General features: G+C 50.1%; 1 protein-coding gene across 9 annotated transcripts in view; it reads right to left on the bottom strand.

The window, feature by feature from the left end:
• LOC116956329 (disks large homolog 2-like) overlaps positions 1-13,920 on the bottom strand; it is a 539,014-nt gene that overhangs the window by 331,949 nt on the left and 193,145 nt on the right. The window contains exon 1 of one of the 9 annotated variants that reach the window (XM_032977877.2): positions 4,241-4,462. The exons of the other annotated variants lie outside the window; for them this stretch is intronic. Coding sequence (XP_032833768.1) covers positions 4,241-4,363 — 123 coding nt within the window. The 5' untranslated portion in view covers positions 4,364-4,462. Of the gene's footprint in view, positions 1-4,240; positions 4,463-13,920 lie in introns of those variants that run through there. 9 annotated transcript variants of the gene reach the window in all.

Raw genomic sequence — 13,920 nt, 5'->3', positions numbered from 1 at the left:
GGAAAGTTAAAGAGAGGAGCCAAATGATAGCCCAACCTAAAGTGGCTTATCATCACGTGGAAGTTTCCAGCAGTAGCCAAATACTCTAAACGCACGTCGATTCTGAAAGTGGAGGGGGAAAACCGGAGGACCCTGCAAAAGGCCCACGTGGTCACGAGGTAGAAAGACGCAAACTCCAAATATACAGCAGACGTCAGGGTCGGGATCGAACCCACGACCTCCTATGCACCAGGCGAGATAGTTAACATCTCGCCACCGCAGCACAGCGGTAACCCTCACATGCGTACCACTCCTTGGCTGCCACGATCATTGTTCTTGACTGTTGGCCATCACCCCTCTGAGCCACGTGTCTCTACAACTCACTTTTGTTTGCAGTTTTAACTCAATAGACTGGCAAAAGTTGCAAAGGGCTCACCCAAGGCACCCAACAAACAACATGCGTCAAGGTCAAAGTGCATCCGTGCTCCTCGAACGAGCATTGGGGCAGCGCCCAGCTCGGTTGGCAGCCCTAAGACATCGGTGGAAATTCAACATTACCATAGCAGGGGCCAGTCTATATCCCCCATTAGGCCACCCACCGTTCACTTTTCACAAAGTCACGCTGTGGACCCCCAGAGAGATGATGATGATGATGGGCGAAGGGCAGTGGAGGCACGAGGAGTACGCAAACAAAGCAAAAGCTTCCGTTCTCCAAGTAGCTCAAGGTTGTCCCCGGGATCCGTGAAGAAATGAAGGTGAACCAAGCATCAGTTCAAATAAAAATGACGATTAACATAAACAAGCTCATTAATATTTAACAGCCGATTAACCTATCATCTCAATCTTGGATGCAGCTCTCTCTCCTCTCTCTCTCTCTCTCTCCGCTCACTCCATCTCCCGTCCCTTGTCCGCACCTCCCTGATCTCGGTAACGTCTCCATCCCTTGTCCGTGAATCTTCTTCTGTCTTCTCGTTCGGAATTGGAAAAAAGGGGGTGGTGGGGGAAGGTGGCGTAAATACTCTTTCTGTTTCGGGATCCCCCAATTCAACTCTTGCTCATGATAGCGGCAGCGATGCGTTCGGGAGCTCGATGCCAATGTCGAGGTCTTGCTGCTGCTGCTGCTTGCAACCACGCGAGAGCTTCAGGAGAGAGAGAGTTCGTGTCGTTTGTCTCATTCCTCCTCTGCTGAAGGAGCGCAGACCACAATGGGTCTACTGCAGGGTCCATAGTTTGGGTTGCTTGGCCATAGTTTGAGTTGCTTGGCCATAATCTGTCTCCATGGGTCTCTGAGTCTCTGTGTGTCTCTATGGGTTTAATGTATCTCTATGTATCTCTGAGTGTCTCTATGGGTTTAATGTATATCTATGTATCTCTGATTCTCAACGTGTCTCTATGGGTTTAATGTATCTCTATGTATCTCTGAGTCTCTGAGTGTCTCCATGGGTTTAATGTATCTCTATGTATCTCTGAGTCTCTGGGTGTCTCTATGGGTTTAATGTATCTCTATGTATCTCTGAGTCTCTGAGTGTCTCTATGGGTTTAATGTATCTCTATGTATCTCTGAGTCTCTGGGTGTCTCTATGGGTTTAATGTATATCTATGTATCTCTGATTCTCAACGTGTCTCTATGGGTTTAATGTATCTCTATGTATCTCTGAGTCTCTGGGTGTCTCTATGAGTTTAATGTATCTCTATGTATATCTGAGTCTCTGAGTGTCTCTATGGGTTTAATGTATCTCTATGTATTTCTTAGTCTCTGAGTGTCTCTATGGGTTTAATGTATCTCTATGTATCTCTGATTCTCAACGTGTCTCTATGGGTTTAATGTATCTCTATGTATCTCTGACTCTCCGTGTGTCTCTATGGGTTTAATGTATCTCTATGTATCTCTGAGTCTCTGAGTGTCTCTATGGGTTTAATGTATCTCTATGTATCTCTGAGTCTCCGTGTGTCTCTATGGGTTTAATGTATCTCTATGTATTTCCTAGTCTCTGAGTGTCTCTATGGGTTTAATGTATCTCTATGTATCTCTGGGTCTCTGGGTGTCTCCATGGGTTTAATGTATCTCTATGTATCTCTGACTCTCCGTGTGTCTCTATGGGTTTAATGTATCTCTATGTATCTCTGAGTCTCTGGGTGTCTCAACAACTGCAACAACCACCACCACAATAACAACAACGACAACCAGGGCACCTTTGCAATAAAGGCCCGGGAAGTCCTTTGAGTAGATGCTGAAACGTTGTGGTCAACATGAAGAAGTCCAACGTATTGGCGACTGCCGTGAAAGCGTGTGATTCTACGTGAAAATGTCAGTGGGTTCATCACTTCCGTGACGATTTAGCATGTCCGCCAAAGAGGCTGTGCGCGATAATCACACGTGGTTTAATCTGCTTTTGATCGTGCAGTTTTGTGCGGGCGGCAGGGTGGCACAAGTGGTGACGCTCGCGCCTCACAACAATAAACGACTGGGTTCGATTCTGGTCTTCCTCCCCAAGTTACAACAAAACAAACTATATGACTGGCGTTGGCCAAACTATGAAACTAAACTAAACTAAACAAATATTTTTTTTTATTTTACCATGTACAGTAAAACCTTGGATTGCGAGTTATTTGACCTGCGAGTGTTTTGCAAGACGAGCTAAATTTTTAAGTAAATATTAATTTGATAAACGAGCGAGGTCTTGCAATACTAGTAGTAGTACGTATACGCTTTGTCTGCCGAGCGTCACGTGATCACAACTGATGTACGAGTGCTTTGATATGCGAGTGCTTTGAATTACAAACACGTTTCTGGAACGAATTATGCTCGCAATCCAAGGTTTTGCTGTAAAGGTCCACTGAGCTACAGAGCTATTTTTCAGAAGTGACCTGACCATCACAAATGATAGCTCAGGGACGTGGCCTATGATCGTGTGGAAATTTACAGCAGCAGCCAAATGCAAAACCAATCAGAATCAGAATATGTATTCATACTGGTGAAATCCGATTAGCTATGAAGCTCTTCGTCACGCATGTCCAGTCGGGGCGGCTAAGAACGTTACAACAACAATCAGTTACAAAGACACGATAGGCGTGCAAAGTATAAGGTAAACAAATCGCCCAAACACAAACAAATACAACAACTAAACCATCCCCATCCTACCAGGCCAAAGCCCACTGAGGTATTTACTTATTTTTCAAAAGTGACCTGACCATCACGAATGATAGCTCAACAAAGTGGCCCATCATTTGGACAATTATAGCAGAAAAATAAATGGTCTAAACGCACATTTCTCATACTGAATAAAATACCTTGCACATTGTTCGATTTTGGATGGACACGCAGCAGCAGCAGCAGCAGCCGCAGCCGCCGCATTTTCCCCCGGCCGTAAAAGTTTGGCAGGGCACCGCCTGACCCAAAAAAAAAAAGAGTTCCTTTGAGGTCGACGGATGATGGAAGCAGCACTGGACCGGCGATGGGGAAGCCTTCATCCGGCAGCGGATTGAAACAAAACGCTGATATGCGTAACATTGTTAACCATTACGGAATAACGGTGCGTCGGTCTGGAGGGCCCCTCTCTCTAACCGTTGTTGGCTTTCGGCGATGAAACGAGGCGGCTTCCGCAATTAGTTTATTCGTTTGCTCCATTTATCATTCTCCAGCCCAGTGGTGCGCGACAGGGAGTTGGGAGAGGCTGGAGGGGGGGGGGGGGGCTAAGCCCCCGCCCTCAGATAAAATCTCAGCCCTCCCGCTACATTTTTATAAAGCCAAGTCAAAAAAATGTTGGAAAGGAGGTGACCAGAATGCCTAAAACACAAGGTACAATTAAGCACCTCCGATTAGCACGGTTGGCTACGTATGGGGCGAAAGAAGTTCAACATTCATACAAATCATGAGACCGGGATAGCCTGCGATTAGCACGGTTGGCTATGTACGGTACGAAAGAAGTTCAACATACAACGAGCATCGCAGCGTTTCCTCGTGTGCACAGGGTATGATGATGGCTAGAGCGGAGCGTACAATCGTACAGATGGCAGATCGCACCGTCACACCTGTTCCATTCAGCGTCCGACATTCGACGAGAGGGTTTGCAATAAAAATTGACCGCTCCGTGCCGCCTTTTGAAAACAAGTTTCCTAAAACCCACCACCCCTCCATCCCCACCGCCCCGTCCTCCTTACAGGGCACGGCATGCCACTCGCCAGACGGGAGAGGCAGACAAAGAGAGCAGAGAGAGAGACGGACAGAGACGGAGACGCGGAGACATCTGGTTGGACCCACCTTGCAGCCGAACATGAGCGAGATGGTGCTGTTGGTGCAGGCGAGTTTGCAGTGGCACAACATGGGCGAGAAGCAGTCCAGCGACGGCTTGCTGTCGCCCGGGCCCCCGCGTGGCACCGGCATGGGCCCGTGGTGGCGGCGGCAGCGGTGGCTACGATGAAGACCGGCGGCGTGCGACGCGTCGGGAGGAGGAGGTGGCAGAGGTGGCAGCGGTGGATGAATCTGGGTGGGTCCACGCTCGGGTCAAATTGAGGGTTAGCTCCAAAGTGCCGCGTAGGGCAAAAGTCCGCCTGAGCAATGTGTGGACGGGGATGCGCCGGGCTCAAGTCGAATACGCGTCGGCCGTGTATCGTCGAGCCGACTGACGGGCGTATTGAGTCCACCACTCGAGTCTGGTTGAGTAGCTCAGGGCCTGTGCAGCTCGGGCAGGGGTCGAGTTCACCCAAGTCCACGCAGCTTGAGTCCGGCAAAGCCAGATTGAGTGAGGCCCGTAAGAGCAAGCAGGCCTGTCCGTGTCGCCAAAGTCGGATCGAGTCGTCCGCTCAAGTCCAATTAAGTCAACTCGATGACGGAGCGAGTGGCTGAAGCCAGGGCAGAGTTTTGCTCGAGCCTGCGCAGTTGGGATCGGGCAGCTTGTCGAGCCTCTCGATATCTCAGGGTTCGAGTCCGGCGCCCGTCGATCGCTTCAATCGATGCCGCTCCACTCCGTTCCGGCCGGTCTCACGGCATCCGCTCCGAGGGGGTCCGCTGGACTCGTCCGTACGCGGCCCCAACAGCGCTTCCAGTTGCGGAACTCGGACGCACTCGGGGGCCGTGACCATCAATTCCGAGTTCGAATCGGGGGTTCGAACTCGGGGAGGTGGGTGGGGGGGAGGTGAGATCACGAGTCGAGAGGGATCAGGAGGGAGCTGTTTTTGGTCGTGGCGGGCGGGCGGAGTGACGGGCGGTCCGAGTCGATGATCTTGGCACGCTCGGTCCGACCGACCGGAGCATCTGTTGCCCTCACCCCCCCCCCCCCCGCGCACGTCCGGTTAGCGCCGTTGGCTACGTACGGCGAGAAATAAATTTCAACGCGCACGCAAGCGCGCGCACGCACATCCCGCCGACGTTTCGGAGGGGGATCCGCTGGCCGAGCGCTCAGTCTCGGGCGATGCCGCGTCTCGAACAGGCAACGTTTTGTCCGCCTCCCTCGGAGCGATCGCACCCCACCCCGAGTGACTTCGCTGCGCTTGTTCAGCTCAGAGCGTGACACGGCGACAGCAACGGGAGGTCTCACGGATTAAAAAAAATCATCGTTGTCGTCGTCGATGATGATGCTGATGATGATGATGACGACGGCGGTAGGCGATGGAGGCAGGGCTCCACGCACCTCCACTCCGCAGCGAGAAAGATCTTCAATAGGCAGCCGGCCGGACGTCGCAAATTCGACAAACCGCTCCACGCTCCCAGATATTAATAATTCAACGAATAAATGTGCCGTGGCTTTGTTTAAAATGCTTGCGGATAAACGAACAAAAATCTAAAACGCGCGCACGAACCCTATCTGTCACGACCGCCGCACTGTACGAAAAAAAAACCGATGGTGACGGTAAAACGATAAATATATATTATTATAATTGTTGTTGTTTGCGCAAGCGAACAAAAACGCCTGGGAATTAATCACAGCGGAAATCGCGTTGAGGGCTGTCGCCAGTTGGAATTAGTGGGCGGGCGATCCGGGCCCAAACGAGAAGTTTAATTCCGGCTGGCAGTGGAGAGAGATAAGAGGTAGAGGAGGTGGTGGTGGTCGAGGAGGAGGTGGTAGAGGAGGTGGTAGAGGTGGTGGTGGTGGTGGTAGAGGAGGTGGTAGAGGAGGAGGTGGTAGAGGAGGTGGTAGAGGAGGTGGTGGTGGTGGTAGATGAGGAGGTGGTAGAGGAGGAGGTGGTAGAAGAGGGGAAGAGGATGATGTGGAGGTGGTAGATGACAAAGCAGTGGTGCAAGAGGAAGATGAGGTAGAAGAGGAGGAGGTGAGTGGGGAGGAGGAGGCAGTGGAGAAGAAGCGCAGGAGGCGGTGGTGGAGGAGGCAGTGGTAGCGGAGGAGGAGTGAAGGACGCGGTGGAGGAGAAAGTGGAAGAAACGGAGGCGAGAAGAAGATATGGGGTGGGGGTGGGGGGCTGTCTCTTAACGAAGAGGAGGAAGAGGAGGAAGAGGAGGAAACGGCCCGCGGCGGTGGTGTCAGTGGCTCTGCGCGTGCCGTCGATCCGCGCGGCGCAAAAATTAGAAACCGCGGGCGCGCGGATTCGGTCACGTCGGGGTTTTTTCTCTTCTCCCTCCCTCTCTCTCCTCTCTCTCCTCTCTCTCCTCTCCCTCTGTCCCCTTCGATTTGACGCGCGCTAGGAATCGCCGCGAGCGCCCCAGGGAGCCACGTGCGACTTTTTTTTTAAAGACCCCCACCCCCAGCACCACCACCACCCACCTCCCGCTTCATCGCGACTTCTTCATCGAGGGGCCACCGTTTTCGTATGTCCGTCGCGTGCGTCGCGCGGCTCTTGAAATATTGAGAGGGGTTTTTTTTATTTGTTGCAGAATTCGCTATAGCAACAAAAACGGCTCGGGATTGTTATATTTTGGTTGTTGTGCCTTTGACCATGGGAGTCCAGTTTACCATGGAAGTCCAGTTTTCCATGAGAGTCCAGTTTACCATGAGAGTCCAGTTCACCATGGAAGTCCAGTTTACTGCGAGAGTCCAGTTTACCATGGGAGTACAGTTCACCATAGAAGTCCAGTTTACCGAGGGAGTCCAGTTCACCATGGAAGTCCAGTTTACCATGGGAGGCCAGTTTACCATGGCAGGCCAGTTCACCGTGGAAGTCCAGTTTACTGCGGGAGTCCAGTTTACCATGGGAGTACAGTTCACCATAGAAGTCCAGTTTACCGAGGGAGTCCAGTTCACCATGGGAGTCCAGTTCACCATGGAAGTCTAGTTTACCATGGGAGGCCAGTTTACCATGGCAGGCCAGTTCACCGTGGAAGTCCAGTTTACTGCGAGAGTCCAGTTTACCATGGGAGTACAGTTCACCATAGAAGTCCAGTTTACCGAGGGAGTCCAGTTCACCATAGGAGTCCAGTTCACCATGGAAGTCCAGTTTACCATGGGAAGCCAGTTTACCATGGCAGGCCAGTTCACCGTGGAAGTCCAGTTTACCGAGGGAGTCCAGTTCACCATGGGAGTCCAGTTCACCATGGAAGTCCAGTTTACCATGGGAGGCCAGTTTACCATGGCAGGCCAGTTCACCGTGGAAGTCCAGTTTACTGCGGGAGTCCAGTTTACCATGGGAGTACAGTTCACCATAGAAGTCCAGTTTACCATGGGAGGCCAGTTCACCATGGGAGGCCAGTTTACCATGGCAGGCCAGTTCACCGTGGAAGTCCAGTTTACCGAGGGAGTCCAGTTCACCATGGCAGTCCAGTTTACCATGGACAAGGGTCGGTGACCCGTGGCTCCGGAGCTGCGTGTGGTGGCTCTTTAAATGACCGCTTGGTGACATTATCATGAAGGAGGACCACCACCGTCTCGTATTCGCTACACGGTGCGTCGCGCGGCTCTTGAAATATTGAGTTGGTTGCTTTGTATTAGACGCTTTTATTTAACTCACTCTGTCTGTTGTTGTTGTTGTTGTCGTATCCTCAAATCTTGTAACTCGATTTTAACCAACTTCGCAATGTGGTACCGACTGCAAACTTTGTATACTTATGTATTACTGATGACAATACTATATTCTACCATAAAGACATTTTTAAACAATCTTTTTACACGTTTTCTATGAACTCAATCTGTCTGTTGTTGAACCAGTGGCATCTACATCTTCAGAACGTGAAGAACCAGTGGCATCTACATCTGCAAAACGTGAAGAACCAGTGGCATCTACATCTGCAGAACGTGAAGAACCAGTGGCATCCACATCTGCAGAACGTGAAGAACCAGTGGCATCTACATCTGCAGAACGTGAAGAACCAGTGGCATCTACATCTGCAAAACGTGAAGAACCAGTGACATCTACATCTGCAGAACGTGAACAACCAGTGGCATCTACATCTGCAGAATGTGAAGAACCAGTGGCCTCTACATCTGCAGAACGTCAAAAACCAGTGGCATCTACATCTGCAGAACATGAAGAACCAGTGGCATCTACATCTGCAGAACGTGAAGAACCAGTGGCATCTACATCTACAGAACAGTAAGAACCAGTGGCCTCTACATCTGCAGAACGTGAAGAACCAGTGGCATATACATCTGCAGAACGTGAAGAACCAGTGGCATCTACATCTGCAGAACGTGAAGAACCAGTGGCATCTACATCTACAGAACATTAAGAACCAGTGGCCTCTACATCTGCAGAACGTGAAGAACCAGTGGCATCTACATCTGCAGGAGATTATACAACTTTTAAAGCCATTCCCCGTGTTTTGTGTGCATGCTGTACAGGGTGTTTGGAATCTACAGGAGCAAAGTTGGACTTACGAACAAATCGACTTACGAACAGACACCTCTGGAACCTAACTCGTTCGTAAGTAGAGGAGTCCCTGTACAGCGTGGTCCAGATGTCTCGTGACCCCCATTTTAATTCTCTAAAACTTAATATATTTTCCTTACAGTAAGATTTATTTAAAACGGAAATGGAGAGGCAAAGAGGAGAAACAATCTTGATTTGATAACTTGATTTGAAGCTTTCGTGACTGCAGGAATCCATACTATTTGGTTATTTCGGTAAAGTCACGTAGGTAGAAAAATAAAATAAAACAAAAAATAATATATCACGACATTTCGATCGCAAAACAAGCGGTCATCCTCAGGCGGAAAATATAAGGAGAAACAATGTTTGGGGTCAATTAATTGGGGCGGAAGGGGGGTCACAAGATATCTGGATACCACCCTGTACACACTGGGTGGGAGTATATGCGTTGTGTGTATTCTAGGTTTAAAAAAAAACAACACAATGCTGGGGCATTTTAACACGTAGGCTTTCGCGACCAATATTATTCATAATAAAGGTTTTTTTGGGTTAGATCGCGTTATTTATAAATGTGTCGTAACCCTCCACCACCTGACACGGCCAATCAGCAAAAAAAGTGTCACGTTGGGCATTTGCTTGCTGTGTATGACATTTGCTGTGGTGTAGATTCTTTTAAAATACATCTATTTTTGTTTTATATATATAAAGCATTCATGGAAAAATCAAAACGCTATTTGAGAGAGTATCTAAAGCAAAGTAGAACGAGGGATTGTAAAGAGAGATACGCGTGATATAATCCTTAAAATATATAATAAATAAAAATAATAGATAGATATACGTGAACTGTAAAACACTATGTTACTTTCTAAAAATTACGAAATACGCAGTGGGCACCTTTGGTCTATATGCCCATGGATCGTCGTGGTGGTGGTGGTGATGATATAAATACAAAAAGTACCATCGATAACTTCTCATAGAGACAACCATAAACATGCACACGAGAAATCAAAATCAGAGGTAAATAAATCTACGTCGATCATTTGAAGGGACTCGCTCACACACACAGACGGTAGGAGCTACGCCGCACGCGGCCGCCTATGATCCAGCACTGTGAAGGCAGCAGCTAGGGTTGGTGGATCACACAACAGATGCTGCAAAACTCCCTTCCCGCGGCCGCCAAAAAGGTGCCATAGAGCCCGTCTCGCCGGGAGCACGCGGCACAGGAAAGTGCGGAGTCATTTCCATCTGCTACCATCCGTAAGGGGGGAGTGCAGCGTTGCCCCACCGTGCGTGTGGGTTTTCTCCAGGCGCTCTGGTTTCCCTTTCCACGCCTGTAAGCGCTCATAAATTGGCTGAAAACATCTGAGCCCTTTTCCCGTTCCGAGACATCTTGCAAGTTGCAGGGTTGCGGGCGGGCGGGGAAAAATACGCGAGACGGTCGCCTAACGTCACATTATTGGCACCATCGTTTTTTGCCATCCTTGACACCGTAGGATTAACGGAGGCGGAAGGAGGGCGCGGGCGGGCAGGCGGGCGAGTCGGTGGGTTAATTTGGATTCCTCTCACTCGCGCACGGACAGAAACCTCTCTCGGCAGCCGCCAAACTCCGCAGTTGCCGGCGGAAAGAATGCATCCCGACCGGGCGTCTCGCGCGGCGGAGGAGAAGCGCGTTGATAATGGGTCCGCAGTTGGCCGCTGTAGGGTTGATTGCCCATTGCTCGATCGGCGACGCTCATCGCCTGAATGAAGGTCAAAGCGGTCCGAGCGTGGATGTCAAATTCGGTCATGGAAAAAATAAAAGGGGCTTGAAGCTACTGGCGAGGAGAAGATTCTAATATAATCCGAAATCAAGGTTTTTTTTTTACGGTTAGATCGCGTTAATACGAATGTGTCAGTTAAACCCCTCCACCGCCAATTAGTAAGGTTTGTCACGTTAACAAAACGTGCCAATGAGTTGCTACTTCAGCACAACCGGTTGTGTGTTGCGGAGTAAACCCACCGCATTCGCTGGTGATTGGCGACTGCGGTGGCTTTCGCTGGTGATCACAGCAACTTTTTTGCCGGGAATTGTCAAGAGGTCTTCCTGTCCGCGGTCTTAAACAACAGCAAGGCGATGTCATCACGTCGTAATTGATTCTCGCGTTTTTGTCTACGTGACAAACCCCCGACTGATTGGCTGTTGTGGCGTGTGGTGGAGAGGTTTAACATCACGTTTACATTCACGCGATTTCACCCGACCCCCCCCCCCAAAACAAAAAAAACCTCTGTGAAGGAGAAGATTTATCGGTCACCCTTGGCCAGAACCTCGAACCCGCTCCTCAGAAGGACACAGGGAACGCTGCGAGATAATTATGCGCTCAGCTCGTGGCATTCCGCGTCCCAGAAGCGGTAGCTTCTGAGGTCACATCAGGCGGGGAAGCAGATGGAGGGCACGACGGCGAGTGAGTGAGAGGGCTTCGTGTAGACGGGCAAGGTTTGGAAAACGATAGCTTTGTCTTGAAATTATTAATGACCCTGGGGGGGGGGTGGGGGGGTGGTGGGAGAGACGCGAGGAGCGAGCGAGAGGGGAAGTCTCGGCAAAAAAAGAAAACACCCCCTTAAGACGAACGATGATGAGACATAGCGCGCCAAGATTTCACAGTTTTAAAACATTTTTGGACGTGGCGCGGTGCACCACACCGTGCCAAAACATTGCCCCCCTGGGAAGATACCATCACGGAACAACTCATGATAAATTACTTGAACGGGTGGTCTCAGGCCTATTTCGGGGGAAATGCTGTAGCGATGGGTTATCTCCCTCGTCCGGTACGCAGGAATTACGTGGGTTCGATCCCGGACCCTGGCGATCGATGCCTGTTCTTGTATATTTGGAGTCAGCGTGTTCTCTCACTCTCTCTCCCCGTGGTGACCCCGTGGATTGTTCTCCGGGTTCCACCAGTGGTTTTGCACCTCCACATTCAGAAACGTGCGTTTAGATTATTTGGCTACGACTAGAAATTATTAATTCCCACATGTGATGATAATAATCCGCTTCGATGGCAAGGTCGCCTATAAAAAAATATAAAAAATACCTAAAATCTCAGCGGGCTTTGCCTGGAAAATAAAAGAGTTTAGTTGGTCGTATGTTTTTACCCAAACAAGAGGAATTTCTCTATCTCCACGTTGGGCGCTGTGGTGGCTAGGAAATGTTAACTACCTCCCGTGGTAGCCAGGAGGTCCTGGGTTTGATTCCGACCCTGATGCCTGCTGCTGTATATTTGGAGTTTGTGTGTCTCTCTATCTACCCCCGTGGTCGCGTGGATTTTCTCCGGGTCCTCTGGTTTTCTCCCTCCACATTTAGAATCAACGTCGCGCGTTTAGATTATTTACGTTGTTCAGATTATTTCGCTGCTGCTTGTGAATTTCCACGTGCCAAGCCACTTGGTTGAGCTCTCATTTGTCATGGCTAGGTCGTTTCTGAAAAAAAAGTTGTATTGCTCAGTGGGCCTTACCTGGTAAAATAAAAATAAAACATTGTTTCGTTGCCTAGTTTCAGCATCCGTTAAATAAAGCAAACTGGACCATTTTTGACCTCATAGGTCTCAACAGCTGATATAAATTTACAAATGATGGGGCCACTTCGTTGAGCCATCATTTGTGGCCAGGTCGCTTCTGAAAGAGGAGCTGTACAGCTCAGTGGGCCTTACGTACCTGGTAAGATACAAATGAATGTTTGTAGTTGAATCGTTTGCTTTGCACCGTGCCGTCGCAATGAATTTCTCGCCTCGCATTCGCCGCGAGGATCGGATGACATTTACACGACCGCGGACCCGCTCCAAAAAAAGAAATCCACTGTTAACCCGGCAACCGGAAAGGCCATTGCGCTTCGAACGTGCACCGCATCACGCGTCGAGTGACAGATCATCGCGCATGCTGGTGACAAACCCCGCGTTGGTGGGGAGATCGCCCGTAACGCAGCAGTCTTAGGTAACTCACTCTCAGAAAATTAAAACGAAGACCCGTCTCACATCCAATAGGCACGCTCACGGCGCATTACAGTACGCGCTCGCACGCGCTTGTCCCTCTCACCCTCTCTCTCTCTGCAGATAAATTCCCGCGCGCGCGCGGACCCCGAGAACGATTCCCGCAAGCGGTCAGCGTCGGTTACGAATATCCGAGCGTGCCCATGGGCGGAGAGCGTGGTATGCCGCGTGTCCCGTTTCCCCCTTGCCTTTACCTGCGTCTCTCTTTGTCTCCTCTCGTGTCTTGCTTCGTGCGTTAGTCCTCATTTATTTATCTCTCTCCCTCTCTCTCTCTCTCCCCCTGTGTCCGTTCGCAAGCGCATATTTAAGGCTAGCGTGGTCTAGCAAGCCATCATCGCTGCACAAAACGCTTTTCTTTCGCTTTTTTTCGTCTTACGATTTGCCGAGCGAGCATGCTGTACGACCGCAGTCACTAGACACTAGACACACACACAAAACGCTTTCTTGCCACAAATGAACCGCGGCACCTCGCCGATCTCGTCAAGGAGCATAAACCATCATCGCGCAAAACTCCAAATATACAGCAGCAGCAGCATGCGTCAGGGTTGGGATCGAGCCCACGACCTCCTGCATACCAGGCGAGGGAGTTAACATCTCCCAGCCACCACGGCGCCTCCTCCCCATTCAAGCGCAAGCTCGCTCGCGCGCGTTCCACACTCGAGCACGCACCCAACAATTGTTGAACAGAATCGGAAACCTTTATTCAGGCCGGAGGCGAAATCCGATGAGCCACAAAGCTCTTTTATCACAGAAAGCCGCAGCAGCGGCAGCGGCTTTTGGCTCAGCCGTCGAACAAAGGCGGTGGTGGTGGTGGTGGTCACCGCATCGCGCGGCGCTTTGAGACGCGCTTCTGCGGCCGGCCTGGAACACTCTTCCTTCCGCTATTGGGAACCCGCTGGAGCTATGCACTTTAAAAAAGAATAAAAGTCACGTGTGAACCACAATACCTCGCCGATCTCCTCGAGATGCATAAACCATCTTCTTTGGTTCTTTCGGTAAAGTCACGTAGAATGTCAGACAGTCTCGTCCCTTCACCTGATGAAGGCCGCTTGTGTTGTGGCCGAAACGTCGTGAGAATTTTACTGTGTTATTTTATTTTATCAATTTATTATTTTATTCTCATTCTACGTGACTTTAGCGAAAGAGCCAAAGAAGATGAATCCTT

Source organism: Petromyzon marinus, chromosome 64 (assembly GCF_048934315.1).
Source record: "Petromyzon marinus isolate PM22_M1 ecotype Great Lakes invasive population chromosome 64, UKy_Petmar_22M1.pri1.0, whole genome shotgun sequence".
Lineage (NCBI taxonomy): Eukaryota > Metazoa > Chordata > Hyperoartia > Petromyzontiformes > Petromyzontidae > Petromyzon > Petromyzon marinus.
The sequence above is the reverse complement of the archived record's forward strand: the minus strand, read 5'-3'. Positions and strand labels throughout refer to the sequence as shown.